Source organism: Tachyglossus aculeatus, chromosome 25 (assembly GCF_015852505.1).
Source record: "Tachyglossus aculeatus isolate mTacAcu1 chromosome 25, mTacAcu1.pri, whole genome shotgun sequence".
Classification (NCBI taxonomy): Eukaryota; Metazoa; Chordata; class Mammalia; order Monotremata; family Tachyglossidae; genus Tachyglossus; species Tachyglossus aculeatus.
Window position 1 is genome coordinate 15,995,684 of NC_052090.1, and position 15,163 is coordinate 16,010,846.

At 41.3% G+C, this 15,163-nt stretch overlaps 1 protein-coding gene across 1 annotated transcript in view; it reads left to right on the top strand.

The window, feature by feature from the left end:
* Positions 1–1,528: 1,528 nt before the first annotated feature.
* Positions 1,529–15,163, top strand: part of RP1 (RP1 axonemal microtubule associated) — a 143,335-nt gene continuing 129,700 nt past the window's right edge. The window contains exons 1-2 of the mRNA XM_038766522.1: positions 1,529–2,173; positions 2,638–2,809. Of these exons, the coding sequence (XP_038622450.1) occupies positions 1,529–2,173; positions 2,638–2,809 (817 nt within the window). The remainder of the gene's footprint in view (positions 2,174–2,637; positions 2,810–15,163) is intronic.

Consider the following 15,163-nt stretch of genomic DNA (forward strand, 5'->3'; position numbering starts at 1 on the left):
CCTGTGGGACAACCTGATCGCCTTGTAACCTCCCCAGTGCTTAGAACAGTGCTTTCCATATAGTAAGTGCTTAATAAATGCCATTATTATTATTATAAAGAATATTAAACAATTTTTAACAGGCACCTATACCACCAGCCTATGTACTAGACAAGGTATTAAGAGGAACAATGGCGGGGGCAAAATTTCTATAAACCCACACAGCCTACTCAAAAATGGTTCCCAGTTCAGTGTGCCAAAACCTGATATTTTTTTCTGTTTCCATAATTGTTGATGCTCAGGTATGTTTGCAGCACCAACAGACTAAATATTTAATCCTTAACCTGAAGAACTGTCTTTGTGTACTTCCGATCAATTTGATTGATAGTTGGATTGTTGATGTGTTGACATGGATCAAATCGAGAAACCATGCTACGCTTCTTTTAAACAATTATGCTGTCATGAAACTAAATAGACAATGTTTTTGAAGAGCCATGGGTAATGGGAAAAATCACTTTGTAGGAGCCATTGATTCAATGGGAATTATTGGGTTAAAGGGTAGATGATACGAAAATATCACTAGGACCGGCAGTTTTTAACACAAATTCTTATTGTTAATTCCACCATGAGCATAATGCTACACACCCTTACTTCAGCTATTTTACTATATTATTTATAGGAAAGTTCAGAAACACAAAGTAACACACAATACAAATAATAGCCATGGTAATTATGGAAAGCCTACTGAGAGTGAAGTATTGTATGAAGTGTTCAGTAAGACTGAGGAAGAGACTGGAAAGTGTAGTAACATTACATCTTTACTGATGCCATGGGCATGCCCCAAACAGTTTCCTCATGGGCAGGGAATGTGTCTTGTACTTCTGTTGTACTTCCCAAATCCCTAGTACAGTGTGTTGTACTTAGTAAACACTCATTAACTATTTTTCATTCACTGAATCATTTATTGAGTGCTTACTGTGTGCAAAGCACTGTACTAAACACTTGGGAGAGTCCAATATAACAATAAATGGACATATTTCCTGACCACAACAAACTCCTACTACTACTAAATGCATCAATGAAGATCACGTGATACCCAAAATAGACTCATAATCGGAAATTAAGATTTATGTCGAGGGTAGGATATTCACCAATTCATTGGTTGGGTTACATCTGAATTTATAATGAAAACATGCATTATCAATCAATTGTATTTATTGAGCACTTACTATGTGCAGAGCACTGTACTAAGCGCTTGGGAGAATACAATACAACAGAATTAGAAGACACATTCCCTGCCCATAACAAGCTTACAAGCTAACTGAACACAGGTGTTCAGTGGAGAAAGAAGTTTCTGAAGTTATGGTTCCTGCCCTGAAAATGCACCATTTTCAGTTTACCAAAGTTTGAATTAAGGAACCATTAGAAAAACCATCCATCTTTATTGATTTCTACCTTTGTGAGGCAGTTGTATCATGACATTATTAGTGCTTATGAATATTATTGATTTTTTTCCTCTTTATTCTACCTTCCTTAGGTCCCAATTAAAATGAGTGAAACACCTTCTTCTAGTTTTTCAATGATTCACCCAACCTCTTCAGAAAGCGGCCAGACCTTCTTCCCTCGCCACTGCAGCATCATTGACCCCGTTGTGGCCAAAAGAATTTGTTTCTATAAAAGCGGAGACCCCCAGTTCAATGGGATCAAGATGGTGGTCAACCATCGCTCCATTAAGACATTCGATGCCTTGCTTGACAACTTGTCCAGGAAGATCCCATTACCTTTTGGAGTGAGGAACATCAGTACCCCCCGGGGCCTCCACAGCATCACCAATCTGGAGGAGTTAGAAGATGGCAAATCCTACATTTGCTCTCACCGAAGGAAGATGAAGCCCATCAACTTGGAGCAGGCCAGCAGGAAGCCCTTGCCCTGGCAGAGCAGCAGGCCCATCAGTGCCCGACACCGGGCCGCTCAGATGGCCAGGCAGAACCAAGTTGGCGCTGCACAGTGGATGGTGCCAGTGGCTATCAGGACTCCTAAAAGGATCACGGTCTTCAAAAATGGTGACATGAGGACCAGGTGCACTGTTCTTCTGAGTAGAAAGGTCACTCAGAGCTTTGAGGCCTTTTTGGATCACCTGACAGAACTCCTGCAGTACCCGGTAGTGAAGCTGTATGCTGTCGACGGAAGGAAGGTGAGTACACTCGGGAAGAAAGTAATTCCTACACAGTGCATATTTTGGGCCCCTAAAAGATTTAATTAATTCCATTTCTTTTGCAACAAAATGGTCCCTTGTTCATGTCTTCTCTGAGATATATTCATTCATTCAATCGTATTTATTGAGCGCTTACTGTGTGCAGAGCACTGTACTAAGCGCTTGGGAAGTACAAGTTGATATAGTTATAACACAGGAAAGAATAAGAATTGAGACTAACTAGCTGGAAGGAGAATAAAGCCAGTCACTCCCATGTTACTTGTGCTGTGTGTTGTGCTGAAAGTTACTTGAGACCTGGAACCTTGGGGTTTTTTTTCTTCCTTTTTGTTGGTTAATTTCCTGAGGGGTTAAAAGAGTTCTCTACACTAAAGATAAATACAAGTTGAATACTATTGATAATGTTGATGATGTTAGGAAAATACAGAACATTCTGCTTTCTCTAGGTTGCTAACCTACAAGCAGTGTTCCTGACGGTTGGAGCTTTAGTAGCAGCTGGAAGGGAGCCATTCAAACCAGGCCATTACGATCTCCAGCTACATTCGATTCCTCCTCGATTTCCAACTGGCTCTAACCCTGTTGCCCCCAGAGCAAATGCCAATCCCGGAGGGAGAAAAGGTAAGCGGCTTTTACTGTTGGCAGTCTTTCACAGGATTGATTTTGGGGAATGATGAAAAGGAAATACTTAATGGACTGGACCTATTCTTCAGTCAGTAGTTGAGGCAGGAAATAAAAACAGGAATTTTTCTATTGATTCACATTATTTTTTTCCAAATTGATAGGATAATAGGGATCAAAAATCCCTTTAATTATTCTGAAAACCAATAAGCTGTCTCTTTGAAATAATAATTGTGATATTTAAGCACTTACTATGTGCTGAGGTAAATACAAGCTAATCATGACAGACACAGTCCTTATCTCACATGGGGCTCACGGTCTAAATAGGAGGAAAACAGATGAGGAACCTGAGGCACAAAAGGTGTAGCAGTTTGCCCAAAGCCACACAGCAGACAAGTGGCAGAGCCTGAATTAGAACCCAAAACCTATGTCTCCCAGGCCCATGCTCTTTTTCACTAGGTGATGCTACTTGAAAGTGAATTTCTTGTTTTCCATCTACCTGGATTTAATAATGGTATTACAGCTTTATCACCATTTAGCTTTCAAAGCAGTGTAAAAATGATCAGAATTTGATCACATTTTAGGAATACAGACTTGCATAGTATTTCTTATTTATTTAATTGCAGTATGGCTAGATTGCAAGCTCTTTGAGGATAATGCCTACCAGCTGTAGTTTGCTCTCCTAAGCTTGTATTTCATTGTACTGCAAAAAGTAAGCACTCAATTCACATCATTGTTTGATGTTTGAGATGGTCAGTTTAGGTGATCAATGACCATGGCATCTTCCCTTAAAGGGGCCTTATGCAGTGCCACGTTTATCACCAGCACAAGAATCTTAAAAATAGTAACGGTTACTAGATTAAAATTACGGCAGTCTTTTATAAATGGGTGCTCATATTTTCCCAGTTATAACCAATTGTTTGTTTACCAGCCAAAGATTGGAAAGTGCATTTCTTTAAGGCTTGATGCACTACACTGAGTAGATGAAAGAATAAAAGGGGTCTGATGTTCCCACAGACTGATGTTGGGACATCTGTTTTGCTGAAACGACCACAAGCAAAGCAATCTAAAACCCCACAAATAAATGGACATCTTTATGCAAGGAGAACCATAATACAGAATTTATGTAAGGCATTGGCAAGGTTGGGATGTCCCTCAACTGGCATAGAGGGTGCCCCTTTGGTCCCTGCTGTGGCAGCTGGGGAGCCTGCACTCAAGGCAGGGAGGAAAGATGCTCCTGAACTGGCAATGGTCCTGCCCCCTCCTTCATGCTGTCAGCTCACTCCCTTCCAACCCTCAGTATGAGGGCAGGGCTAAAATATGTGTCACAGTATCAGGTACTCAGGGCTGTGCTAGAGGCTTAGGCCCAGCCCTGTTTTGGTACTTATTAAACGAGGCATTTTACAAAGTGAGAGTGCACTTTGGGAGGGGAGATATTTGAGGAAAAGATCACCATAAAAAATGGTTCAACTTTATTCACACTTCCATTTGGTGGAACCTGACCTCTGAAATGGTTTTCTGGGTTATCTGGCATATCTCTTTACTGTCAGGGAGGAGGAATACCCCCTCCATCACTTGTTGCATGAGGTACTTCTAGCACGATCTACCAAGAAAAAGTAGTGATGTGGGTGGCCCAGGGGCAATGGGGCAGAGCCAGCAAGTGGCCTGGGGTAATGGTTCTGATCACCAGCTTGGCCACAGATTAGAGTGTTAATCAGCCACCCCCTGCCTTCAACCCTCAGTTACCACACAGCTGGTACACAGTTTTCATTCATTCATTCATATTTATTGAGTGCTTACTGTGTTTAGAGCACTGTACAACTCAGCAACAGAGAAAGCCCCTGCCCACAACAGGCTCACAGTCTAGAAGGAGGGAGATGGGCATCAAAACAAGTAAATTGGCATCAGTAGCATCATTTTAAATACAAAGAATTATAGATATATACACAACATTAATAAAAATAAATAGAATGATAATTATATGTACATATATACCCAAGTGCTGTGGGGCTGGGAGAGGGGTAGAGTAAAGGGAGTGAGTTCTCTTTTTTATGGTATTTGTTAAGTGCTTACTATGTGTCAGGCGCTGTTCTAAGTGCTGAGGTAGATAAAAAGTAATCAGGTTGGACACAGTTCACGTCCCACATGGAGCTCACAGTCTTAATCCCCATTTTACAGACAAAGTAATTGAGGCCCAGAGAAGTTAAGTGCCTTCCCCAAGGTCACACAGCAGAAAACTAGCAGAGCAGGGATTGGGACCCAGGTCTTTCTGATTCCCAGGACCGTGCTCTATCCACTAGGACATGCTGCTTCTTGTAGGCACAGATGCGGTGCTTCAGCAGGTTTACCTAGCCGCAACTAGAGATTATGAGGTTTAGAGGCTGGAGTTGGAGATAAATTCTTCTCTCCTTGCTACTCAGAAGGGCAGGATGGTCATGGCCTCCTGGCCTGGGAGGGGAGCATTAAACTTGGTGCCTTATCCAAGAACACAGACATTTTTATGATTTTGGCCTATCCTAATTGGTTTACTTTTCTCTCTTCCTATCTCCTTTCTTTGCTGCCGGTCTGGTGCTGTTTCTCCATCCGAACGCTTACGTCTTCTTCACTTTCCATCTCCTGCTGTGATCTGGATGCTTTTCACTCTCTCAAATCTCAAAAGTGAGTGCACATGAAGCCTCAAGCCCAAGGTCGCAGATTTACTCTCTCTCTTCTGACCAAATTTATAGTAACGATTACACATCAGATTGTTCTTTTGCCCCTGACAATCCCTTGGGCTTAGAAAAAAAAGACACCCACACTTGTAGGGATCTATTGATAATACCTTCTGAAGATGATATTGAGAAATCAATTCTCGTTAATCAAGATGGCAGTATGACAATTGAGATGAAAGTTCGAGTTAAGATTAAAGAGGAAGAAACCATAAATTGGACAACTACTGTCAGCCGTGCCAGTCTCTGTAATAATGATAAAAAGGGTGAGACCGATAGCTTTCTGGCCCATTTGGACGATCCATCACCCAATCTAAACACTTCAGCATGTACAAAAGAAGCAAATGTTCCATGCTTGAAGAGATTCAAGGATGAGGAGGGCAGTTTGACAGAGGAAATAAACACCCCAGTGATAAGGAAAGAAGTTGAAACTCACAATATAGCCGTCTGGGATAAATCCACTGCTAGCCAGGATTTAACTCAGATACCGCAGGCTCAAGACAAGCTTCATTTCCATAGACCTCCGACACCTGGGCCAAGGAGAATGAGGAAGAAGAAGGCCCTGGTCGAAAGTGTTACCTTAGTATCTGATGACAAAATTCATGAAAAATTGGTTGGAAAATTTTCCTTCAGTGAGGAAAGAGAGGACGGTGAAAGGAAATCTGAATATTGCATGGTCACACGGTCTAGCAAAGTGTCATCCGTTTCCAGTGACCCCAAACCTGGTGACGTCGCTAGAGATGATCAGTGGAAAAATTGTCTAGAAAGCAAAGGAGGAGAAGTCAGGTTACTGGCACCATGCCAACGAAAAGGTGGCCTTGTAGACGCTACAAATCAAAGCATGCAGGAGCTAATGCAGGAGACAGGTTTACTCCAGGCCATTTTAGGGAAATCATTTGTACAGGAAGAAATCGTTGATTGCTTAATATCTGGTCGCAAAGTGAGTGTCAGAAACCATCAACCTTCTAAAATTAAAGGAGGCATCAGGCCTTTTTCAGCTGACGGCACCCTATGTCACCACAGTGGCAGTAGAAGGGAATCATCTCCTAAGAGAACAACTCCCCGGCCCGTTCATTGCTCCAAACTCTGTACTTCCCCTGCAGATGTTGAAAGGTCACATGCTGAATGTGTTCAAAGTGGGATAATGTTCTCTCCAGTCAGAGAAAGGCAGCCTACATCTTTTCTTTTTGATTTGGCCAAAAAGGCAGGGAAATTTCCGCAACAGCAAGGGATGAATTCAGTTAATGGGGTGACTTTATCTGAAAAAACACATCTTAAGAATGAGGACAGACACTTCCCCAGGGAAATTAGACGAGAAACTGTGGGACAGATCTCAGATGTAAACTGTTTTGAAGCGTTCTCTTCAAGTACAGTCGTTCCTGGGGGTGGGAGCTACAAAGATGCCATCAACCCTGTCATTTCTGGTGACTCTAAAGACAGTTTATGCCCCAGAATTTCCATGAATTCCCCTCCAAACGAATCATGTTATATAAAGACACACAAATTTAATAGCCCTTTGGCCAGAGTAAAACCTAGATCAGTAAACAAGCTCAGTTTAGCAAGTTCTACAAAAGGCGAAGTTGTCTGGAGAGGCAAAGTCTGTTCACAGAAAGAATATAAATGTTGCAAGAAAACTCTAGGCACCGGAGATACTTGTCACATGTTTAACTTCCTAGAGCAAACACAAAAATCTTTGTATGCTCCAGGGTCTTCAGAAAGAAGAGCAAGTGGGTATATGACAGAGACTGAAAAGAATAGTTTTTCATTGGTCAGTGATGCCCACAAATGTTCAAAAAAATCCAAAATACAAAAAATGGAAAAAATAATAGGGCCCAAGAAAAGCAAATCAAACCATAGAACTGGGCCCAAAATACTGGATCCTTGGAAACAAGACTACCTGGCACCTGATGGTGCTTGCCATTCGCTCCAAAATTATGTAGAGAGCTGGCTGAGGAACATCTTTCCACCACCTTTGAAACCAAGAAAACTAGCCCCAATATGTAAAAAGGAAGGAGACTCAGCTAGTTGCAACACTTCCTGTTTTTCTGTTAAGGGCAGACACACTCTCTCGGGTGAGGAAAATGGCCCTGATATAGAAAGTGTGCAGAGGACACAAAACGCTAACCTGGTTAAAAACAATCGAGGTAAACCTCTCTGTGAAATGGCCAGCGCTGAAGAACCATCCAAACAATTCTATGAGAAGCAGAGTAAACCTCCAAATGATACCAATTCAAGTTTTCCGGGTGAACCCAGGAGCTTGTCACACTCTGATTTCATCCACCTTTGTGATGCTAAGATGCCAGCCTCCAACAAAAAGAGTGACAGCGATGGGAAAGAGAAGGAGGCAGAGACCAACCCAGCTGTAAGCATACAGAAAGCGGAAGCAGCGGTCCAAGTTGGCTCTGGAGTCAGCAATGATTCTCAAGGTGACTTTCTATGGAACTTGTTGCTGCCTTATTTTCAAGAAGTGGCCCAAAACTTTCAGAAGGCCACCAGAGAAGCTGCTGTGAAACCGTTCATTCTTCCCGATATTTCTTCTCTTTCACCTGAACTACTGGACTCCTCCTCTAATCTTCTCCTGGCCTGTTTACTGGTGCTAAACCTAAAGGGAAACTTGAATAGCTTCTGCAAAGATGATTCCCTAAAAGCAACGTGCAGCTCCTTAGAGACGGCTATGTTATGGCAGTTTCTAAAACAAATTGCCATCATTGAGGGGGCTGATGACTTGAAGATGGCTGTTTCCAATTTACAGGGGTCTATGAATTCCTTATTTACTGGGAAAGAACAAGAGCATATGTGTTCTGTGAATTTCCCTGAGAATCTCTCCGTAGCTGAAATTCCACATGTTCCAGAGTTAAATGAAAACAAAAATCTTAATGAAGCTCACAAACTGGAGAAAACCAGCACTCTGGAAGGGAGCTCTGCTGGACTTGAAAACTGTACCCCAGATGAGTCCTGTGTGCTGGATGTAGCTTGTTTTCCTGTTGCCCTGGATGAGATTGGGGCCTGTGTTCTGGACAGGGTCTCCACTTCCGATGAGCCCCATGTGTTGGATGATGTTGGGTCCCATATACTGGATGAGGCCCAGGATCTTGATGGGCCTTGTGTGCTGGATAAGGTTGAGCCCTATGTGCCTCATGGGACCTCCTGTGTGCTGAATAATGTTACTGCCCTCCGTGAAATCTCCCTTTCTGACAAGGCCCTTGGGGTGGACACAGCCAGCAACCTCAGTGAAGATGGTGTGCAGAATGAAATCTATACTTCCAAGAAAACTTTAAATTCTGAAACAAATGTTAATCTGAAACTGACTGGGGAATTGGAAAGCTTGAGTGAGGCCCAGAGGAGCTTCATTAGGTCAACGTATCACTCAAATCTCGGTGCCTTGAGTATCCATGAATCAGAGCAACTCAAAAAAGATGAGAATTTATGTAACCAAAATGTCTTTCCAAGAGTAGCAGAACAAGAACTAAATGAAGAAGAACTGGAAACTTCTTTACCAGAATTCCAGGATAGTTCATCAAAGGAATTACAGGATAAAAACATAGATACATCCTATGATAAGGAAGAATCAAGATCTTCTGTTGAACCAGTCTCAACAACTAACAGTATGGCTTCCGATGACAGAAATCTTTCTGAGCTAGAATCTTCTGAAGAAATAGAAAACCTGAATGTAACCCACTTAAAAGAAGAGAAAAATGCAGGAGGTCAGAGTAATTTAGAACCAATTTGCTACCTTCCTTCTGCTCCTTGCAATCTTGAATTAACAACTGAAATCTTGGAGACAGACAGAGTGGAAGAAGAGAATATTGGAAGTAATAAGGAGGACATTAGGAAGCCAACTACATCATTAACTTTTTGTTATGATTCTAAGCAAAGTACTGAAAAACTGACCAATAAAGAAGAAAATAAATCAAGGATAAAAATGATCCTGAAAGAAATCAAACATAAAAATCATTCAGATTCATCTGTTGAATTTAGAAAGCACTTAAAGAGCCCTGTGCCTTCTGATTGTTCAGACTATAGGGAAGATACTGAAAGTGAGTTTACATTTAAAACATCCAATGATGTGAGTAATGAAAGTGGAGAAGAAATGGCACAGAGGAAAGACTATAATACTGGCCATGTTAAAAAAAGCATTGAAAGACTTCTTGGAAAAGAGGAAGCTGTTCTTAAGCCTTCACTCCATACCAGATTGCCACAAAACTCTAGAATATTTCCCAAAGATTCTGAAAAATCCGTATGTACAGCTGAGGAGGTGAACTGCTCTGGAGATCATAATTCCAGGTGTTCTGAGCAGGTGTCAAGATTTTCACTTCCAATACATGAATGTTGGGAGGGTAATGATGTCAATGGTAATATTTGTGATGAAGACACTTCTCATCCACCATTGTTCAATCCTAATGGAACCAAGACCCATCAGTTTGTAGAGGACTCTGCAGCATGCTGTACAAAGACGCGGAGTGAGGCAAGATTCCCTAGGGGCCCAGATGCAGTACTGATTGACAGAGGCAAGTGGCTCTTGAAAGAAAACCATTTGCAGAGGATGTCACCTCCTGAAAACCCTGGAATGTATGGCACTGGGGACACCACATCGACCGACACCCTGCTAGACCACAATAATGATGACATTCCATATTCACATTTTGGGAATTTGGATATGGGTCCCAAGCTGGTTGAACTGTCCTCTTCAGACCTGGAAGACAGGCCTCAACCCTGTGTAGCTCATTTCCACTATTCAAATATTCCTCAAGGTAGTGATTTGGATACTTTGGATGAGGATTTAACAGGTGTTCAAAATAAAACCAACTTTATTGGTAACACTTCAGATCTTCATGCAGAACAGAGAGGTAATGCTCACCAGGGACTGGTATGTACTTCTGTCACTCATCTCTATCCTGATTTCAGAATGAACTCTTCTGCCCTACCTTCAGTAGAATTTAGACTGTCTGGTAACAAAATACATCCTATGGGGCAGCCTTTGCCCAACTCTGTGCAGGAAAACCAACCATCAACTAGCAGCAACATGGGCAGGAGAACACTTCAGGAGGAAGATTCTTTGGATAAGCTTCATGCCATCTGTGGCCAGCATTGCCCAATTCTGACTGCTGTCGTCCAACCTGTTAATGAAGAAGGCCGAGGATTTGCATACCAGAAAGCATCGGACATTGAGAATAAGTGGGCTTTCCATTTGTGGGCCAAAACATGCCCGTTTTCATTGTGGTCTGGCAAAAACTTATTTAGAAATGGAAACAATGGTGAAAATGTGAAAAAAGCCTTGGATAATACTATCAGTGAGATAGTTGATAGAGTTCACTTCAATGATGCATTAGATTTTATTAATAGTAGATGTTGTGGAATGCTTAAATTCTCCACACTCCTGGAAGAAAACAATTTAATGCAAGTTAAAGTACAGCTAAGGAAACAAAAATATGTAAATTTTTTGCAGACGCAGTTGTTTGTAATGGATGATATGAATTCAAATACACAAGACACTAGCAATCAGGGAAATGAATCCTTAATAGTTGTGGATGAGAATAACAATTTATTAAATAAAAGATTCCAAAGCTCAAGAGCAAATTTGAATCAAATGACTAGAAAAAACCTCAACTGAACTCTCTTCTTGGGAAATCCAGGGCAAGCGTCCAGCTAGATGCAATCAGATAGAGTAAAGGCATCTTTCAATATCAGTATAAATTTTTTTAGAATGTATGAAATTGTACTTTTTGGAAGACAAGTCTGCAGAAGAACGTGACATTTGTCTTCATTCAATTATTTTGAAGAACATTAATAAAAATAAATCCCTGCAGACAACTCTAGTTTTAGTATAGTTTGATACAGAAAGCCAGCAATATGGATTTTGGAGATTTGTATTTAATTTGAGGTTTGGAAATGAGGGTTTATACCTTTTTTAAATTTAGGGTTTTTATTTGATTGTGATTCACGTGATCAGCACCTATGTAGAAATGATGGAATATTACTCCTTTCCTGGGTTTGATATACTCAAATGGCTAAACTAATGCTGAATAACCAGACTAGCTGTTGGTGGATATAAGGTCACCTTGCTTAATTTAGGCTACTGAAGAATTCAAAATTTAGTTCTTCAGTTTAGGACTATGCACCAAAGGGAGACAAATGGACAACCACACACACATACACAAAAGAGTGCATGGACCCCTAGACTCTTTACAGGCTGGAAAAAATGGAAATCACCCAGGAAAAAAAACAAAAAGTATCTTAATTCTTAGAAATGACCATTCATTCATTCACTAAATCTTATTTATTGAGTGCTTACTTTGTGCAGAGCACTGTAGTAAGCGCTTGGAAAGTACAATTCAGCAACAGAGACAATCCCTCCCCAAAGGGCTCACAAACCTTCTGCATGCCCCATGCCAAAATGTACTTTGATTCTACTGACAAGAGACTGTGAGGCCGTTGTTGGGTAGGGACCGTCTCTATATGTTGCCGACTTGTACTTCCCAAGTGTTTAGTACAGTGCTCTGCACAAAGTAAGTGCTCAAAAAGGCGATTGAATGAATGAATGACAATTCATCACACAAATGTACTAATTGATTTGTCAACTGTTAGAACTAGGCTGCATTAATTGATTAATCAACCAGTGGTATTTGTTGAGGATCCTGAGCATGATGCACAGAACTAAACAGTTGGGAGAGAAGAGAAGCAAGGCATGGTACATTCTCTATTCTCAAAGAGCCCACAATCTAAAGGGGGAGACAGACAAAAAAAACTATTTTGAAATAGTGTGTATGAGAAAAATGTTGTTGTTGTTGTTTTTTTAAATGATTTCCTTATATATATATCCCAGTTCTCTTTCCACACATGTAGGAAAACCAGGCAGTGATAAAACTGTTTGGTGGTCTCAATATGCAAATAATTCCGACTTTTTTTATTGTTTTGGAAACTCCATAGTGCTTGTGAAAATAAATTGATAATTAAAGGAAATAGATTGTGATCTCTAGTTCCTATGGAAAAGACTCAAGAAAAAAAAATCTTCAGAACTTATTTATGGTTTCTCATTCTCTGATCTTTCCCTTCCCCTCTTTGCTGCTTTTTGGGATGTGCTCAGCACACCACCAGGCTCCAGATAACTCAAAAGCTCAGAGCTGTCACCCAGAGCCATCACATGTAGCTGTCACTCAGAGCTGTTCTGGGTCCAGCCCAGACAGGAGATCTGGAAATATTTCACGGCAGGAGAGTCATTTTCAGGGACAACAGCCAAGACCCAGAAAGTGCTAACAGGGTTATCATTGCCTTCTTGAGGGCATCTGTGCCACACCACTGAACCTTACCGAGAATCCATCGGAACAGAAACATGCAGTGCAATTATTTGTAAAACTGCCGTGCCTGCTGGTAACGGATGGCTTGTCATAGGCTTAATAGTCCCAGTTATGTTACTCAGGCGATATTATCTCTTCAAATATTTCCAAAAATAGCAATATAATATTATCAAGAAATTAGGTGTTGGTACCAATCTTTTAAGAATGACACTTCATGATTATTAACTCCACCTCCCAGTCTGCTATAGAACAAAGATATATATCCAGCCCCGCACAACCTCAATAACATCTAAATCAGCTTCTCCTTATTTCTCCTAGAAACCTTTTACAAAACTAGACTCGAGCCATCTCCATTTCTCTCTCTCTCTTTAATGGTATTTCTTAAGCGCTGATCGTGTGTCAATGTTGTAAACACTGGGGTTGGTACATGTTAATTAGCTCAGACACAGTCCCTTGTCCCCCATGGGGCTCACAGTCTACATAGGTGTGAAAACAGTTATTAAATCCCCAGTTTAGAGTTGAGGAAACTGAGGCACAGAGAAGTGAAATGACTTGCCCAAGGTCACACAGCAAGCAATTAATTGGCAGATCTGAGATTAGAATGCAGATAATCTGACTCCCAAGCTTGTGCTGCTTCCCCTTTCCAAAGGGCAGGGAGAGAACACTGCTCCTTGGCTTCATAAGGAGTGGGAAAATGAAATGTCCCGGCTTTGGGGTGGGGGCTTGGAGATGAGTGGAAAGAGGAGGAGTACAGGGGAGAGCAGAAGTCAATGACCCTCACACATCTCTTGCTGTGACTATTGCAAACCTCTAATTGGATTCTGCCACTAGTTTCTGCACTCCCCTCAGAATTTACTATATTTCCTCCGCTCTTTTCCCCTTCCAACTTTTACAAAGTGTAAAAACAATGGTATCTACTTGATGGAAACACACATTAAGTACTCAGTGACTGTCTAAATTAGTTTTAACACTTTCTGCAAGAACTCCAACTCTTGGCTTTCTGGATTTTTTTCTGAAAACGGAACAGGGGAGGAAAGATTTGATGTTACATTTTGAAAAGCATTAGGTTTATGGATTAAGCATACCACTGTTTATTAGATAATAGATGTACTGCTTACTCTTTATGTCCCGAGCACCATTGAGAGGAAGAGCAGTATCACCCAGTAATCATACTTTTTCAAATGGGCAATACTAGACACTTTTGTAAAATTTCAAAAATTTCTTATGCCGTTGTGAAGGAGAATTGGAGGGTGTGTGTGTGTGTGTGTGAGTGTATGCATCGAGTTGAAGTCAGTGAACCAGATAGTTAAGTGTTTAAGCTTCCAACTGACTTTTAGGTAAGCCACAAAGGAGGAGTCAACTCTCAGGTTTGTAGTGCACTGCAGCATCAGTAAAGGTGCCTTCTGAAAGGCCACCCTTCTCTAAGAGCCCAGTTTGGGATTGAATTAGAGTAGGGTTCTGGTACTGGGAAGAACTTGACCATCGGATGTCCAGCAGTTTGATTCCAGGGATGAGACTTTAAAGAACTTCAGAATTGTAATTCTAGCCCAAGGTTAGTGGTTTCAGATGACTATCTCTCTCTCTCTCTCTCTCTCTCTCTCTCTCTCTCTCCCTCTCCCTCCCTCTCCCTCCCTCCCTCCCTCTCTCTCTCTTTTTAACCTCATGAAAAACAGTGTGGCTGCAGTAGGGATGAGGAGGGGTGAGTTCTACTTAGTAAATATGACTACTGAAAGAGGTGTGTTATTGTGAGTAGGATCAACGCAAATTTTGTAAGCCAAACAGAATTTTGGCTGATCCGATAATTTTGGAAAATCATTTGTTAGTTGTCTTCACTCCATCTTTGTATCTAAGCATGAAATTGAGTGTCCCATCTGTGCTGGAAAGAGCATATTCCTGGGGCAGGCAGAGAGATTCTTCTTCTGATTCATTCTTAACTCACGTGTTCTCCTTCCCACTTAAAATGTGAACCAAACATGGGATAGAGACTGTGTCTGATCTGGTTAATTTGCCTCTATCCCAGTGCTTAGTACAGTACTCATCGCATGGAAAACACCTAATTCCATCACACAGTTGTTATTATTCTTAGAGGTTTGAAAGAATGACTGGATCTCCTTGAGCACCTAACAGGGTTGTCCGTGGATGACACTGGGGAGAATCTTAGTTCCACTTAGAGGTAGTCTTTCTTGAGAGGCTGAATATCTCTTTCTATTTTGGATTTCCTGGGACAGTGGCCTATTCTATATCTAATGGTCAATCAGAAGGGCATTTGGCAACCAAGGACTTTCCTTTGATAAGTTGTGTGTCCCCTGTTGGCTATTACCCACAGAAAGGATGCGGTTAAATCAGGTTAA